The sequence below is a fragment of the Rana temporaria genome, chromosome 9 (genome assembly GCF_905171775.1).
Source record: "Rana temporaria chromosome 9, aRanTem1.1, whole genome shotgun sequence".
Taxonomy (NCBI): Eukaryota; Metazoa; Chordata; class Amphibia; order Anura; family Ranidae; genus Rana; species Rana temporaria.
Window position 1 is genome coordinate 36,551,444 of NC_053497.1, and position 15,236 is coordinate 36,566,679.

The window sequence follows — 15,236 nt, forward strand, 5'->3', positions numbered from 1 at the left end:
ACTTCTGCGCTGCCAAAAGCTAGGAAATCCCCTTCTTCACATGTCCATCGTTGGGCATGAAAGGCATGCTTCACTCTGGGGTCTGAGTAACTGTGTTTCCAACTCCGTTCTTTGTTGGTACAAATTGTCTCCTTCCTGCAACTGGTTCTGGACCAGCATTTTTTATTCTATTGAAGAGACTGTCGGCCTCTTTGATTCTTACCTTGGTACAGGGGATTTTAAATATAAATCCTGCCCATTTGTTCCCCTCTGACTCTGTGTGATCCCTACGTTCACCCACAAGGTGGCGTTTCTTGTAGCCATCACCTCTGTGAGATGAGTGTCTGGTTCTGCATAGAAGCAAGGTGGTGTTGGGACCCAGAACTGTCTATGTCTAAGGTAGTTTCCGTCTTTCACTTCAGCCAGGACATGCTTTTTGGACTCTGTCTGACCCCAGTTTACTACAAGGACATTTCCCTTCATTGTCTGGATGTGGTTTAGGCTCTGAAACTCTCAGCTACTTTTTATTTCAGAAAGATCAATTCCCTCTTGCAATCTCAAGTATGGACCTTGTAATGGTTCAGAGGCTTCTTGTCCCCCCATTTCCAGGTGGCTCAGACAGACCATCATCCCAGTTTATGATCTTATGGATGGATCAGGTTCCACTTTCACATTAAGGCGCACGCTGCTAGCTCTATGAGTGCTTTTAGGACTTTTTAGCATCCAGCAATTGTTTCCCACGTTTTAATGCCACAACCTGGTCTTTTGTCCACATGTTCTCCAAGTTTTACTAGGTAGGCCTTGCGGCCCTTCGAAAGCCAGTGCCAGGGGTAAGGTCCAGAGGCAGTCTGTGCCTGAAGGACCTTATTGGAGTCTCCAGTTTTCTTGGGCCTGTCGGTGGTTGTTTGTGGTGTTGCTCGACTACTTTTGGAGGTTTTAAGCGATGTGGTCAATAGTAATATATTTATCTTGGAGTCCATCAAGAAATGCAAGCCCCGGCCCTCTGTGTTTATGATCGTGTGCTTTGTACTGCTTTGCTACAGAACTGAGGCATGTTTGTAGTTGAAAAGGTTGTCCTTGGCTGGCCTAAAGTTTGTTTGTCGATGTCTAAGGTTCCTTAATGCGTAAGTTTAACCCAAAGGTTTACGACTTCCTGTTTCTCTTAGTGGAGTTCATGAAAATGATTTTCTAGTGAGTACAACAAACCTGATTTGTTTTAAAGGACTGCCGCTCCCCTTCTCGCCTCTGATTGCACCTAAGATGCACATGTAAACACCAGTTAGTTGTGCAATGCATATTGGGTATCCCAGTGCACTCCAGAGTAAGTGGAATAATTCCAGGGTCATCATTAACCACTTCCCGCCCGGTCAATAGCATATTGACGCCCGGGAAGTGGTTGTATTATCCTGACTGGACGTCTATTGATAAAGAGCCTCCGGCGGAGGCTCTTTACCACGTGATCAGCCGTGTCCAATCACGGCTGATCACAATGTAAACAGGAAGAGCCATTGATCGGCTATTCCTCACTTGCGTCTGACAGACGCGAGTAGAGGAGAGCCGATCGGTGGCTCTCCTGACGGGGGGGTTTGTTCTAATTGTTTATCAGCGCAGCCCCCCCTCGGATGCCCACACTGGACGACCAGGATGCCGCCCAGGACCACCAGGGAAGCACCCAACATGTGGATGACCAGGTAAGTCCCCATGGCCATCCACATGTAAAAATGTATACATGACCTATGCCAATCAGTGCCCACAAATTGGCATTGACTGGCACCATCATGGCACAAACAAAAATTGTGATGCCCAGGAATGCCACCCACCAGTGTCAGTGCCATCCACCAGTGCCGCCTATGAGTGCCCATCAGTGCCGCCTATGAGTGCCCATCAGTGCCGCCTATGAGTGCCCATCAGTGCCGCCTATGAGTGCCCGTCAGTGCCACCTATCGTGCCCGTCAGTGCCGCCTATAAGTGCCACCTTATTGGTGCCCGTCAGTGCCGCCTATAAGTGCCACCTTATCGGTGCCCGTCAGTGCCCCTCAATGCTGCCTTATCGGTGCCCGTCAGTGCCCCTCAATGCCGCCTTATCGGTGCCCGTCAGTGCCCCTCAATGCCGCCTTATCAGTGCCTGTCAATGCCGCCTTATCAGTGCCCGTCAGTGCCCCTCAATGCCACCTTATCAGTGCCCCTCAATGCCGCCTTATCAGTGCCCGTCAGTGCCCCTCAATGCCGCCTTATCAGTGCCTGTCAGTGCCCCTCAATGCCGCCTTATCAGTGCCCGTCAGTGCCCCTCAATGCCGCCTTATCAGTGCCCGTCAGTGCCCCTCAATGCCGCCTTATCAGTGCCCCTCAATGCCGCCTTATCAGTGCCCGTCAGTGCCCCTCAATGCCGCCTTATCAGTGCCCCTCAATGCCGCCTTATCAGTGCCCGTCAGTGCCCCTCAATGCCGCCTTATCAGTGCCCGTCAGTGCCCCTCAATGCCGCCTTATCAGTGCCCGTCATTGAAGAAGAAAAGGTACTTATTTACAAAATAAATTAACAGAAACAAAGAAAAACATAGTTATTTTTTTCCAAACATTCTCTCTTTTTTTTTATTTTTTTTATTTGTTGCGCAAAAAATAAAAATCGCAGAGGTGATCAAATTCCACCAAAAGAAAGCTCTATTTGTGGGAACAAAATGATAACAAATTTGTTTGGATACAGTGTAGTATGACCGCACAATTGTCATTCAAATTGTGACAGCGCTGAAAATTGGCTTGGGCAGGAAGATGTATAAGTGCCTGGTATGAAAGTGGTTAAAAGTACATTTCTTATTTGATGAGCTGAAAAGTGTAGATTACAGACAGTTTTTAGCATTTTTATTTCTGTTCGCAAACCTCTATTGTTTTGGCAGTTTGCAGTACATTTTTGTATGTATGTAAGTATTTATGTATGTATGTATGTATGTATGTATGTATGTATGTATGTATGTATGTATGTATGGCACATTTGAAACTCTAGATTGTAAACATGTAGTATGTTTATTAGAATGCTTCTTGTGATTGCGCACAACGATTGTTTAGCCGTCACAGCTCCTCTTCCTGTGGAACACATCTAACCTCAGGATTACCATAAAACAATAACAGACCACAATTGTTGGCGTGGTTTTATTACTGACGAATGGCATGTAAAGGTAAATAAGGATACAAAGTGTCTCATCATAAAAACCAATCTTGTTGATCTCTCCTCTGCGCAGATTGTCGGCAGTTCTCTGCTCTTCGTCCACGATTCCTCAGAACGGGCCAAGGTTTGGATGATTGACTTTGGGAAAACCTCTCGACTACCGAACAAGGAGACACTAAATCACCGGGTGCCTTGGATGGAAGGGAACCGGGAAGATGGGTACCTGTGGGGCCTCGACCACCTCATACACATCTTCTCTGAGATGGTTCAGGACTGAAATAATTCAGCTGTACAGACTAGAGACTGGCTTTGGTGTGAGCACAAAATGACACCAGCACTCTGCCCAATGGCAACGAAAAAACTGGCATAAAAAAAACAAAAAACCCTTGTGGATACTGAACTCTCCGGCTCATGTTTGGGCTGCAGTGCCACGTCTGTCTTGTAAATTGTATTATAATTTTATTTATGCTTTTTGTAGCCTCATAGAAACACAACACTGGAAACTGTACAGTTTAATGCTGAGGGAAGTGTACCTCTCCGTTCTTTTATAATTTGTATATATATATATTTTATTACAATTTTACAAACTGATTTTTATTTTGTATTTTATATTTTTAAACTGTTCAATAAGACGGAGAATAATTTTTACCTGGTTTAGACTGAAAATATTGTTTTTCATTCTTTTTATTAACCAAAGATATATAGAGGCATGCAGCATTCAACCACACAAGACACAGCAATTGAAAAGCTGGTGATTGGTTGGATGTTTTGCTGTGCTGTGATTGGTTTCGGACCATAGTTGACATACTTTAATATGGACTTTTTTATACACGTTAGGTTATATTTATTACGAGTGAAAAGAGCAATGCAGTAAACCATGGCAGACAATCAAAGTAGACACTTGGGGCCAGATCCACGAAGCAGTATCTATTGATGGCGTATCTATTGATACGCCGCGTAACGGCTAGTTTGCGTACGCCTGAAGCTGGGCTAGATCCGACTGGCATACGTCTTAGTACACCGTCGGATCTAAGGTGCATATTTACGCTGGCCGCTAGGTGGCGTTTCCGTCGATTTCCGCGTTGAGTATGCAAATTAGCTTGATACGGCAATCCACAAACGTACGTCCGGCGCATTTTTTTACGTCGTTTCGGTAAGGCTTTTTTCGGCGTATAGTTACCCCTGCTATATGAGGCTTGGCCAATGTTAAGTATGGACGTCGTTCCCGCATCGAATTTTGAACATTTTACGTCGTTTGCGTAAGTCGTTCGCGAATAGGGCTTTGCGTAGAATTGGCTTGTTGTGGGTTAATTTCGAGCATGCGCACTGGGATACCCCCACGGACGGCGCATGCGCCGTTCAGAAAAAACGTCATTTACGTCGGGTCAAGACGTATTAGCATAAAACACGCCCCCATCTCATCCATTTGAATTGCGCGCCCTTACGACGCCAAAGTTACCCGATCGCGTAGTGTATCTGAGATACACTACGCGGAAGTAAAGAAGTGCCGCGCTTCGTGGATCTGGCCCAAGGTGTAGCCAAGCTAATACAATCCAATGTATGATTTGTTGTGGGTTTCTCACACTATAATAACCTGTACCCCATTCCCTTACAGCAGGGGTCTTCAAACTACGGCCCTCCAGTTGTTCAGGAACTACAATTCCCATCATGCCTAGTCATGTCTGTGAATGTCAGAGTTTTACAATGCTTCATGGGATGTGTAGTTCTGCAACAGCTGGAGGGCCGTAGTTTGAGGATCCCTGCCTTACAATGAAGTCCTATGTATCGAAGTGTCTGCAGGAACTGTTATCTGTGTTTCCCATAGCAAACTGAATCTCCATTTTGTATTCCTATTGCATGAAAGGATGAAGGTGATTGGCTCCATGGGCACCAGTGACATTGATTGGAATAGATGCTTCTCTGTCTGAGACTGATTGGTGCATTGTAAAGGGACAAAAAAAAGGCATAGGAACCTATAACTGATTTATTTTATTTTATTTTGTGCAATGCACCAATGCAAAGAATAGGCACCTACCTGCCTATGCCAACAGTACATCCAAGGTGGGTGCAGAACAGTGTTACATTCCCTTAAAGTGGAGGTTCACCCGAAAACGTAATTTTTAACATTAGATTGAGGCTCATTTTGTCTAGGGGAATCGGGTAGTTTTTTTTAAAATCGAAGCAGTACTTACCGTTTTTAAGAGCGATCTTCTCCGCCGCTTCCGGGTATGAGCTGCGGGACTGGGCGTTCCTATTTGACAGGTTTCCGACGGTCGCATACATCGCGTCACGATTTTCTGAAAGTAGCCAAATGTCGCACCGACGTTCGGCTTCTTTCGGCTACTCGTGACGCGATGTATGCGACCGTCGGAAGCCTGTCAAATAGGAACGCCCAGTCCCGCAGCCCATACCCGGAAGCGGCAGAGAAGATCTATCTCTAAAACGGTAAGTACTGCTTTGATTAAAAAAAAAACACCCGATTCCCCTTCACAAAATAAGTCTCAATCTAATGTTAAAAATTTTTTTCCGGGTGAACTCCCACTTTAAATGGTATCAAGGAGCCATTCCCATTGGATAAGTCCAATCATGCATGCAACCCTTCAATGTCCTCAGCAGTCCCAGCACTACCATCACTAGTGTAATGGCACCTCCGTATCTCTGTGTTCCTGTGTATGGGAAATAGAAGAGTGCCATGTGCTCCAAAACAAGAGTCTAGAAGTACAAAGAGTTTATGAATCACAGAAAATGACCACAACGCTGTATATTTGTACTCAAAAGCAACCAACCAAAATTAAAACAAGAATTCTTATTGGTTGATTTGTGTAACGGTTCAAATTTTGTGCTCATTTTCATTTCTACAAATCTTACTTGGCCCAAGACTGTAGTCAGGCCTGTGATGTGCAATTCGGAGAGCAAAGAATGCTGGAGTACCAAGGAGCAGATCTGAGAATTCAGAGGTGAAGGGAAGCTGTACATCCCAGTAAAGCACGCCTGTTCCTGACCCTCTCATACAGTAACACTGTTCCTTGTGAATGCCACGTGGTCTGCACTGGTGCTTTATCCCGACCTTTCCCTATGAGCTTTAATAGGAGGACATCATGGGTGGGCTGGTTTGTCGCCCTGCTCTTTGTGAGCACAACATGTTCGTTGTTATCCCAGCTAATGTGACCTGTCTGTGCTAAATGACATTCTACTGTACCTGAAGAAGTGCAGTACTGAGGAGGATTTACTAAAACTGGAGCCCAGAGAATCTTGTGCATGGTAGCCAATCGGCTTCTAAATTGAGCTTGTTCAATGAAGCTTTGACAATAAGGCCCCTTTCACACTAATTAACCAATTGGGTCCACCTGTCAGTAGTTTTAGGTGGACTTAATTCTACCCTCTATGGAGCGGCGAATGTACATGTGTCTGTTGAAACCGCCGATATTTGATCCCGTCCTATGCACTAAAAACAGACAGATATGGATCCGTTCCCCATCTGTCTGGCAGATCGGATTGGATGACAGTCAGTCCATTTCCATCTGCATCTGACAGCCCATAGAGGACAGCGGGCTGTGACTCCATCTCACCCCCCCCCCCCCACTCAACCACCACCTTGACTTTTTAAGCAACAGATACCATTGTTTGGAGTATTAAAGTGGATGTAAAGCCACTCTCATCCTTACTAAACTTCTGCCATAGTGCTGATCTATAAGGATATAGATGCCTCCTGCATGTATCCTCACCTGTCAAATGTCTCCCCTCTGTCTGTTATGAGAACTGAAAACTGCAGATTCTGTGGGTGGATCTGTTGTCTGGAGCTCGGTGGGTGGAGTTGTGATGTCAGACTCCCCGCCCACCTCTACACTCCCCTTGTCAACATGCATTTTTTTTTTACTTTGTATTCCTTACACTACATTCTGCTATGATCACTTAACATCCAGTCAAAATCCAGAAAAGTAACCACATGACTTCAGAAAAGGAGTGGGGGTGGGAATTAAAAAAAGAATGCCTGTCTCCAGGCTAGTGCATGAGATATGTAAATAACCTGTCACTCACAGCAAGGGGGTGGAATGGACTAAGGTTTTTCTCTGTAAGTCCGTTTTATTTCACTGAACAATAAAAGAGGATTGCTCAGAGCTGGATTTACTCTGTGTGGCAAGACTGGGCACAGATGATAGGAAATCTTATACTGTACATTGTGACATCACATCCAAAGGCTTTAAGGCTGTCCTTACTGTGCTTTCGTTCTCCAGCACCACCATCTGGGATTTGAAAACCGTCTGCGACATCCTAATACCTTGCAGTCGGCACCTGGCTGTCCATGAGCGAGGCACGGCAGTGCTGCGAGACTTATCCTGCAACCTCTTTGGGATATGTGATGTTTCTCGGAAGGCTGCGGGAGGAGGGTGGGTGTTGGGCCATGTGGATGTCATTCTCACCTAATGTGAGTATTGAGGAAGTGGGAACAGGTACCTGTCACAAAAAAACACTGCAAATATAATTTGTGAGTGTAAAACAGAACAGAAAGCAAAATGTTTTTTCCTTCCGTTTGGAGCTATTCATAGATCGATTCTTAGAAAAAGTCTTAAAGCAGAACTTTGACCATAACAACTTCATAAGAAAATAATGTTCTTTAGCAAGGAACATACGTTCCACAATCACCACTTGAGCTCCGGAAGATTTTTACCCCCTTCATGACCAGGCCAGTTTTTGCAATTTAGCACTGTTCTACTTGAACTGGTAATTGTGCGGTCATGCGACACTGTACCCAAACAACATTTTATATAATTGTTTTCACACCAATAGTGCTTTCTTTGGGTGGTATTTGATCACCACTGTGTTTTTTATTGTGTTTGATATAAATGGAAAAATACCAAAAAATGTTCTTCATAAACCTAAATGAATTTTTTAGCTAAATAGCTTCCTTTACCTTACTGCAGTCCTGGTTTCATGTCCTCATTGTTCGTTTTTGCTCTGATGTTGCTGTAATTCTCCTCTGTTCTGGACACTTCCTGGTTGTCTGTTTCCTGAGGACCACAGTACTGGGAGATTCTCGTTTCATTTTCCAAACCATCACTGCTCTATGGCTCTGTACATTCACACAGGCAGGATAACATGCAAAAACGAAAGTAGAGGCACATTACCGTATTTATCGCGGTATAACGTGCTCCCGCGTATACCGCGCACCCCGAAAGTTGCCCCGAATCCTGTGGGAAAAAAGTTTTTTTTTGTACTTGGTTTTGGTGTCTTGCGTGGCATCCATCGGCGGCCTCGTCGGGTCCGGCGTCCGTCTGCGGCTTCGGGTGTCCTCTTCGTAGGGTCTGTCTGCGGCTTCGGGTTTCCTCTTCATCGGGTCCGGCGTCCTTCTGCGGCATCCTCCCCGCTCGTTTCCCGCGCCGAGTTTGAATACTGCGCCGACATATACAGAGCGCAGTACACTTGTGTATTGTCGGGCAGGCTCGGCAACTCTCGCGCTGACGTCCAGGACGTGAGCGCGGAAGGAGCCGAGACTGCCCGAGTGTACTGCGCTCGGTATATGTAGGCGCAGTATTCAAACTTGGCGCGGGTATCGGCGTATACCGCGCACCCATGATTTTGCCCTGATTTTCAGGGCAAAAAAGTGCGCGGTATACGCCGATAAATACGGTATATGATTGATTTTTATCTATTTTTAAGGAATTAGTTAACTATTATGTCTCTATACCCTGTAAACAGTCATTTCAGCTAAAAAAAAATGTTTTCCTTTACAACTCCCACAAAAATCCCAATAAGTGTACATTGATTGGTTTGCGTGAAAGTCATAGCGTCTGCAAACTATGGTGTGTAAAATATATATGAATTTCTATTTATTTTTTTATACTAGTAATAACAGTGATCAGTGACCTTATAATGGGGCGGGCAATATGACAATAACTAGGGTGGGGGAGGGACTGACATCACCAGTGACACGAATACACTGTCACTGTACTAATGACACTGGCTGGGAAGGGGTTAACATCTAGGGGCAATCAAGGGGTTAATTGTGTGCCTAACAATGTGTAATGTGTACTGATTTAGACAAAATCTCTGTTTCCTATCCCTAAGAAACAGAGATTGTTCCCTCTGTACAGAGCCCTGTGTTGATTGCCAACACATTGCTCTGGGCTATGATTGCACACAGCCAATCAGCAGGTCCCAGCCATGAATCATTAGCCAGGACTTGCTGACAGGCTCCCGCTTTGTACAATCACAGCGGGAGTTGTTGGGGGGGCATGCAGAGAGCATGTGCGCGTCCTAAACCTGGAAGCAGGCAGTGCGTTGCTTTGCCTGCATGGGCAGCCACATTACATTGTGGGTGGGCGGTCCTCTAGATCAAACTTGGTGTGTGCTGTAAATTTCCTCCAGCATTGCTCCTGTTTCTTCTTTCTGGAGGCTGCCATTTTGTTGAAGCCCAGAGCACCTGAGCAGCAGTAAGTCTTTCAGCCTCTGCTGGTTCTGATTTTGGGCACAGTGCCAAAAATGGAGAGCAACTGAGCATGTGCAGAGCGGGGTGAGACGGTGTATTACTGCATTTTAAACAGTATAGACATTTATTTGTGTATGTTTTTATATTGCTATACCTGCAAAAGGGGGCAGCCTGATCTATCAGGAGTTCATTTTGTGACTAAAGTTCAACTTTAAGAAAATGTGTTGGAAAATTCTCAGAACATTCGAACCTGACGGGTTCTAATCCTCCTCCCCTCTGTTCAAAACTTAAAAACAAATTTTGCCTTCAGTTCTACTTTGAGCCCAGCCAGCTTGACGTCTCCTTTCCTCCTCTAACTTGCCTCACAGGAAGGATACTTAGAATTGGGTTGTAATGAGCAACGTGTTTTGTCTTGGAGACTTTGATCAATTAGTCTTTAAACTTCAATCCGTCATTAGAAATGTTCTGTACACCCCTCGTCTCTTTATAGACACTGGTCCAATGCTGAATTGTTCAGAAGCTGTAATGCAGTGGGCATCAGCCCCGTCCTCAGGGCCCACTAACAGGCCAGGTTTGCAAGATAACTGAAATACATGACAGGTGATCTCATTTGCTCCTCAGTGGTTGCAGTATTCTAGTCTGCATCTCCCCAAGGTAATCCATAAAACCTGGCCTGTTAGTGGGCCCTGAGGACAGGGTTGATGACCACTGCTGTAATAGGTCTCGGTGTCAATTTTACTACTATGTGCTTGTAAGACTGCATACATCCAAGTGCCTAAGTACAGTGGAACCTCGGATTACGAGCATAATCCGTTCCAGGAGAATTCTCGTAATCCAAAGCACTCGCATATCAAAGCGAGTTTCCCCACAGAAGTCAATGGAAACGAAGATCATTTGTTCTGCATTGACTTCTATTGCAATGCAATACCGCATGTGGCCAGAGGTGTATGGGGTGCTAGGGAGCCTCTGAAATACTTGGAGACAGCTCAGCTGATCTAGGAAACTGAGTAATTCCAAATGTTTGAGTATTTCCGGACGGCTCTGAACCGTTCCCACTGTCTCCGGCGCCCCCGCACCTCTGGCCAAATGCGGTACTACACACCCTATTAGCTTGAATGCTACTTGTTTGTTTGCGAGTGTTGTCTCACAAGAGTCTGGGTTTTTAAAAAAAAAAGTTGCTTGTCTTTCAAAATGCTCGTTAACCAACCATGGTCCCACTGTACACACAATGTCTATGTAGATACGGCACATACCATGGGTGGGTCAGCGCTTTCTAAACAGTACAGGCATGGCAAGTGGCAATTTTCCCAATAAATTTGATTCCTAAAGAGGCCTTATGAGCACAATGGAAGAAGATCGATTTCCTGTCCTGCCGTCCATTGTCAGGTGTTCCCAAAAAGTGGGATTTGTCTTTAAGATGCAGTGAGTGTTGTGTTCTCATAGGAATCGGGTCGTTGTCTTTATGGGTTGATGAACAGTGGAAAGCTCCAGAACAATGAAAATAACCACTTAAGGACCCCTTCACGCCGATATACGTCGGCAGAATGGCACAGCTGGGCACATCCACGTACATGTACGTGGCTCTTTAAGCCCAGCCGTGGGGTCGCGTGCCGCGTGCACGCGACCTGGTCCGAAGCTCCGTGACCGTGGGACTCGCGGACCCGATCGCCGCTGGAGTCCCGCGATCGGTCCCCAGGGCTGAAGAACGGGGAGAGCTGTGTGTAAACCCAGCTTCACCGTTCTTCACCGTGGCGATGTCATCGATCGTGTGTTTCCTAATATAGGGAAACACGGTCAATGACGTCACACGTCCAGCCCCGCCCCCCTACAGTTAGAAACACAAATGAGGTCATACATAACCCCATCAGCGCCCCCTTGTGGTTAACTCCCAAACTGCAACTGTCATTTTCACAGTAAACGATGCATTTTAAATGCATTTTTTGCTGTGAAAATGACAATGGTCCCAAAAATTTGTCAAAATTGTCCGAAGTGTCCGCCATAATGTCGCAGTCACGAAAAAAAATCGCTGATCGCCGCCATTAGTAGTAAAAAAAAAATATATTAAAAATGCAATAAAACTATCCCCTTTTTTGTAAACGCTATAAATTTTGCGCAAACCAATCGATAAACGCTTATTGCGATTTTTTTTTTTTTTTTACCAAAAATAGGTAGAAGAATACGTATCGGCCTAAACTGAGGAAAAAAAATAATGTTTTATATTTTTGGGGGATATTTATTATAGAAAAAAGTAAAAAATATTGATTTTTTTAAAAAAAATTGTCGCTATATTTTTGTTTTATAGCGCAAAAAATAAAAACCGCAGAGGTGATCAAATACCACCAAAAGAAAGCTCTATTTGTGGGGAAAAAAGGACGCCAATTTTGTTTGGAAGCCACGTCGCATGACCGCGCAATTGTCAGTTAAAGCGACGCAGTGCCGAATCCTTTAGCTGCCTAAAGGTCCGGGGGTTAAGGGGTTAAGTGATCTTCTGCTGATGGAGCCCCAGTCCTGTCCAGTGGTAAGTTCATGGAACGAGTATGTTGGCTGCCATTGCTGATCTCATTCTAAAAATTCCAGTTGCTTGTCACTGGTCTTTAATATTTCTGAGGTCAGTGACCTACGACAAGCATGCTGCCAGCAAAATCCAAAAACCATAATTTGCATACTTGTTTCATCCTAAGAACTTTGATAGCAAATTGGATAAGTATGACAGACAGACAACTATTATTTTCAGGATGGACAATAGTGGAAGCCCACGCACTCTATTCAGTACAACTACAAATCCTGGTCTGTGTGGCCCTTTGTGTGCAGATTTGTCGTCATTCATCATGCTGAACAAGCCTTCTCAATATTGCAGTTTTATAAAAAGCAAGTTTTTTTTCCTCCCACGGTTGGCTATTTTTGTTCCTTGTTAGTAAAACATATTTTTACACTATTCCTGTAAAGAACTTGGAATATATGTTTTTTTTATAATAAACAAGACCTTTAAAAAAAGGACACTACAAGTGTGACGGATCTTATTTTTGGATTGGATGTGTGATTTAGATACCTATCTAATACAGGTATTTGCACCCACTTCCGGCGATCTACGCCATGTGCAGTGTACCTGCAGCTTTGCTGTGCATAGCCATAGACCTCCATTATATCCTGTGGGATTTGTGCAGTTTCTAAAAGCAGGAGTTTTGGGGCATCTTCAGAATAAGCACCACACCTGCAGGATATGATAGAAGTCTATGGCAAAGCACAGCTAACCTGGAAAGGTCGCAGATGTACTGCACTGCGCCCATGATGCAGGTAAAATGCAGCACATCAGTGTGAAAGCAGCCTTATAGGGGGCTCAGAACAGTAATGGGTTCATTTACATTTTCAGTTTGGTGGGTGGTAAAACCCCATAGTTAAGACATGTTTTTACCACCCCTGCCCCAACCGCACCTTCTTTAGCTGCATTTGCCTGGGGTGTATACATGTCGCAGCTGCAGGAGTTGTACGCCCTGTCATGGTTAGTGGGTGTAGCACCTGCCAAGCATGACCTATTCAAGTGAACGAGGCCGATCTGCAACCTGTGCAATACAGCAAACAAGGGGTTAAAGCAGGCAACACTGCAACACTGCACCCGCTGATCTTTGACTTCTTCCATGTTGTTTGGGTAGATCTCTACCTCTTTAACCACTTCCCGCCCATATGACGTCCTGGACTTTCAGTGGGGATATCTGAATGATGGGTGCAGCTACAGGCATCATTCAGATATCCATCTCTTCAGCCGGCGATCCTGTGCACCATAAGAACGATCATAGTGGCAGTTCCGCTGCTTGATCGTTCTTATAGGCGACAGGAGGGGACGTCCCCCCCTCCCGCCGCCATCCGGTGCTTCTCTGGGCTCTCCCGTGCCATCGGGGGCCCGGAGAAACGATCTGCCGGCGCTGAAATAGAGGCATAGAGATGACTGGTGACCAGATGGTCACCAGTCATCTCTATGATCGTCGGAGGCCCAGGCGCGATGTTATGACGTCATGCCCGGGTACCGGAATGTAAACAAGGCCGCAATCGCGGCTAAAAGCATGAGATCCGTGATTTTTTTTTCACGATTTCTTATGCTTTCCAGCCTGGAGGAGAGATGTGGGGTCTTATTGATCCCGCATCTCTCCATAAAGAGGACCTGTCACAAACCATTCCTAATACGAGGGATGTTTACATTCCTTGTAATAGGAATAAAAGTGATAATTTATAAAATTTTTACATATTTTTTTTTTTAAGTAAAATAAAAAAGAAAATAATAAAAACATTTTTTTTAAACGCCACTATCCCCAGTAGCTCGTGCTCAGAAGCGAGCACACACGTAAGTCCCGCCCTCATATGTAAACGCCATTCAAACCACACATGTGAGGTATTGTCACGTGCATTAGAGCGCCAGCAACAATTCTAGCACTTGACCTCCTCTGTAACTCTAAACTGGTAACCTGTAAAAAAAAAAATAAGCGACGCCTATGGAGATTTTTAAGTACTGAAGTTTGGCGCCATTCCATGAGTGTGCGCAATTTTAAAGCGTGACAAGTTAGGTATCTATTTACTCGGCGTAACGTCATCACAAAAAATTGGGCTAACTTTACTGTTTTATTATTTTTTAATTCACGAAACCCTTTTTTTCCCCAAAAAAAGGCGTTTGAAAAATTATTGCGCAAATAGCGTGCGAGATAAAAAGTTGCAATGACCGTCATTTTATTCCCTAGGGTGTCTGCTAAAAAAAACATGCATAGTGTTTGGGGGTTCTGAGTAATTGTCTAGCAACATTTATTTGATTTAAATTATGATTTTTGCATGTAGGAGAGAAGTGCCAAAATAGGCCCGGTATGGATGTGGTTAATGTTGCCTACCTCTGCAATAAATAATACAAAAATGTGGGTAAAAGTTATTGGGCCAGATTCAGATAGAATTACCTATCTTTAGGCGGGCGTAGCGTATCTCAGATACACTACGCCGCCGTAACTTAGTGAGGCAGGTACCGTATTCACCACGAACTTGCGTCCTAAGTTACGGCGGCGTAGTGTCAATGGGCCGCCGTAAGCCCGTCTAATTCAAATTGTCCAGGCAGTGGGCGTGTTGTATTATAATGAGCCTTGACCCCACGTAATTGACGCTCCTAACGAACGGCGCATGCTCCGTCCGTGAACGTATCCCAGTGCGCATGCTCGAAATCACGTCGTAAATAGTCAATGCTTTCGACGTGTTAACGTAACTTACGCACAGCTCTATTCGCGTACGACTTGCGCAAACGACGTAAAAATCGACGCTGTCCCGACGTCCATACTTAACATTGGCTACGCCTCATATAGCAGGGGTAACTTTACGCCAAAAAAAGCCTTACGTAAACGACGTAAATCAATGCGCCGGGCGGACGTACATTTCTGAATCGGCGTATCTAGCTCATTTGCATATTCTACGTGTAAATCTACGGAAGCGCCCCTAGCGGCCAGCGTAAATATGCACCCTAAGATACGACGGAGTAGGAGACTTACGCCGCTCGTATCTAGGCCAAATCTATGCGTAACTGATTCTATGAATCAGGCGCATAGATACGACCACGCTCATTCGGACATACGACGGCGTATCTGGAGATACGCCGTCGTATGTCCTTTATGAATGTGGCCCATTGGTAATAAAAATTTAACTATG

At 45.0% G+C, this 15,236-nt stretch overlaps 1 protein-coding gene across 3 annotated transcripts in view; it reads left to right on the plus strand.

The window, feature by feature from the left end:
- Window positions 1-3,792, plus strand: part of ITPKC (inositol-trisphosphate 3-kinase C) — a 69,724-nt gene extending 65,932 nt beyond the window's left edge. For all 3 annotated transcript variants that reach the window (XM_040323171.1, XM_040323168.1, XM_040323169.1), the window contains one exon: window positions 3,213-3,792. In XM_040323171.1, the coding sequence (XP_040179105.1) occupies window positions 3,213-3,416 (204 nt within the window). In that variant the 3' untranslated portion in view covers window positions 3,417-3,792. The remainder of the gene's footprint in view (window positions 1-3,212) is intronic.
- Window positions 3,793-15,236: the final 11,444 nt, after the last annotated feature.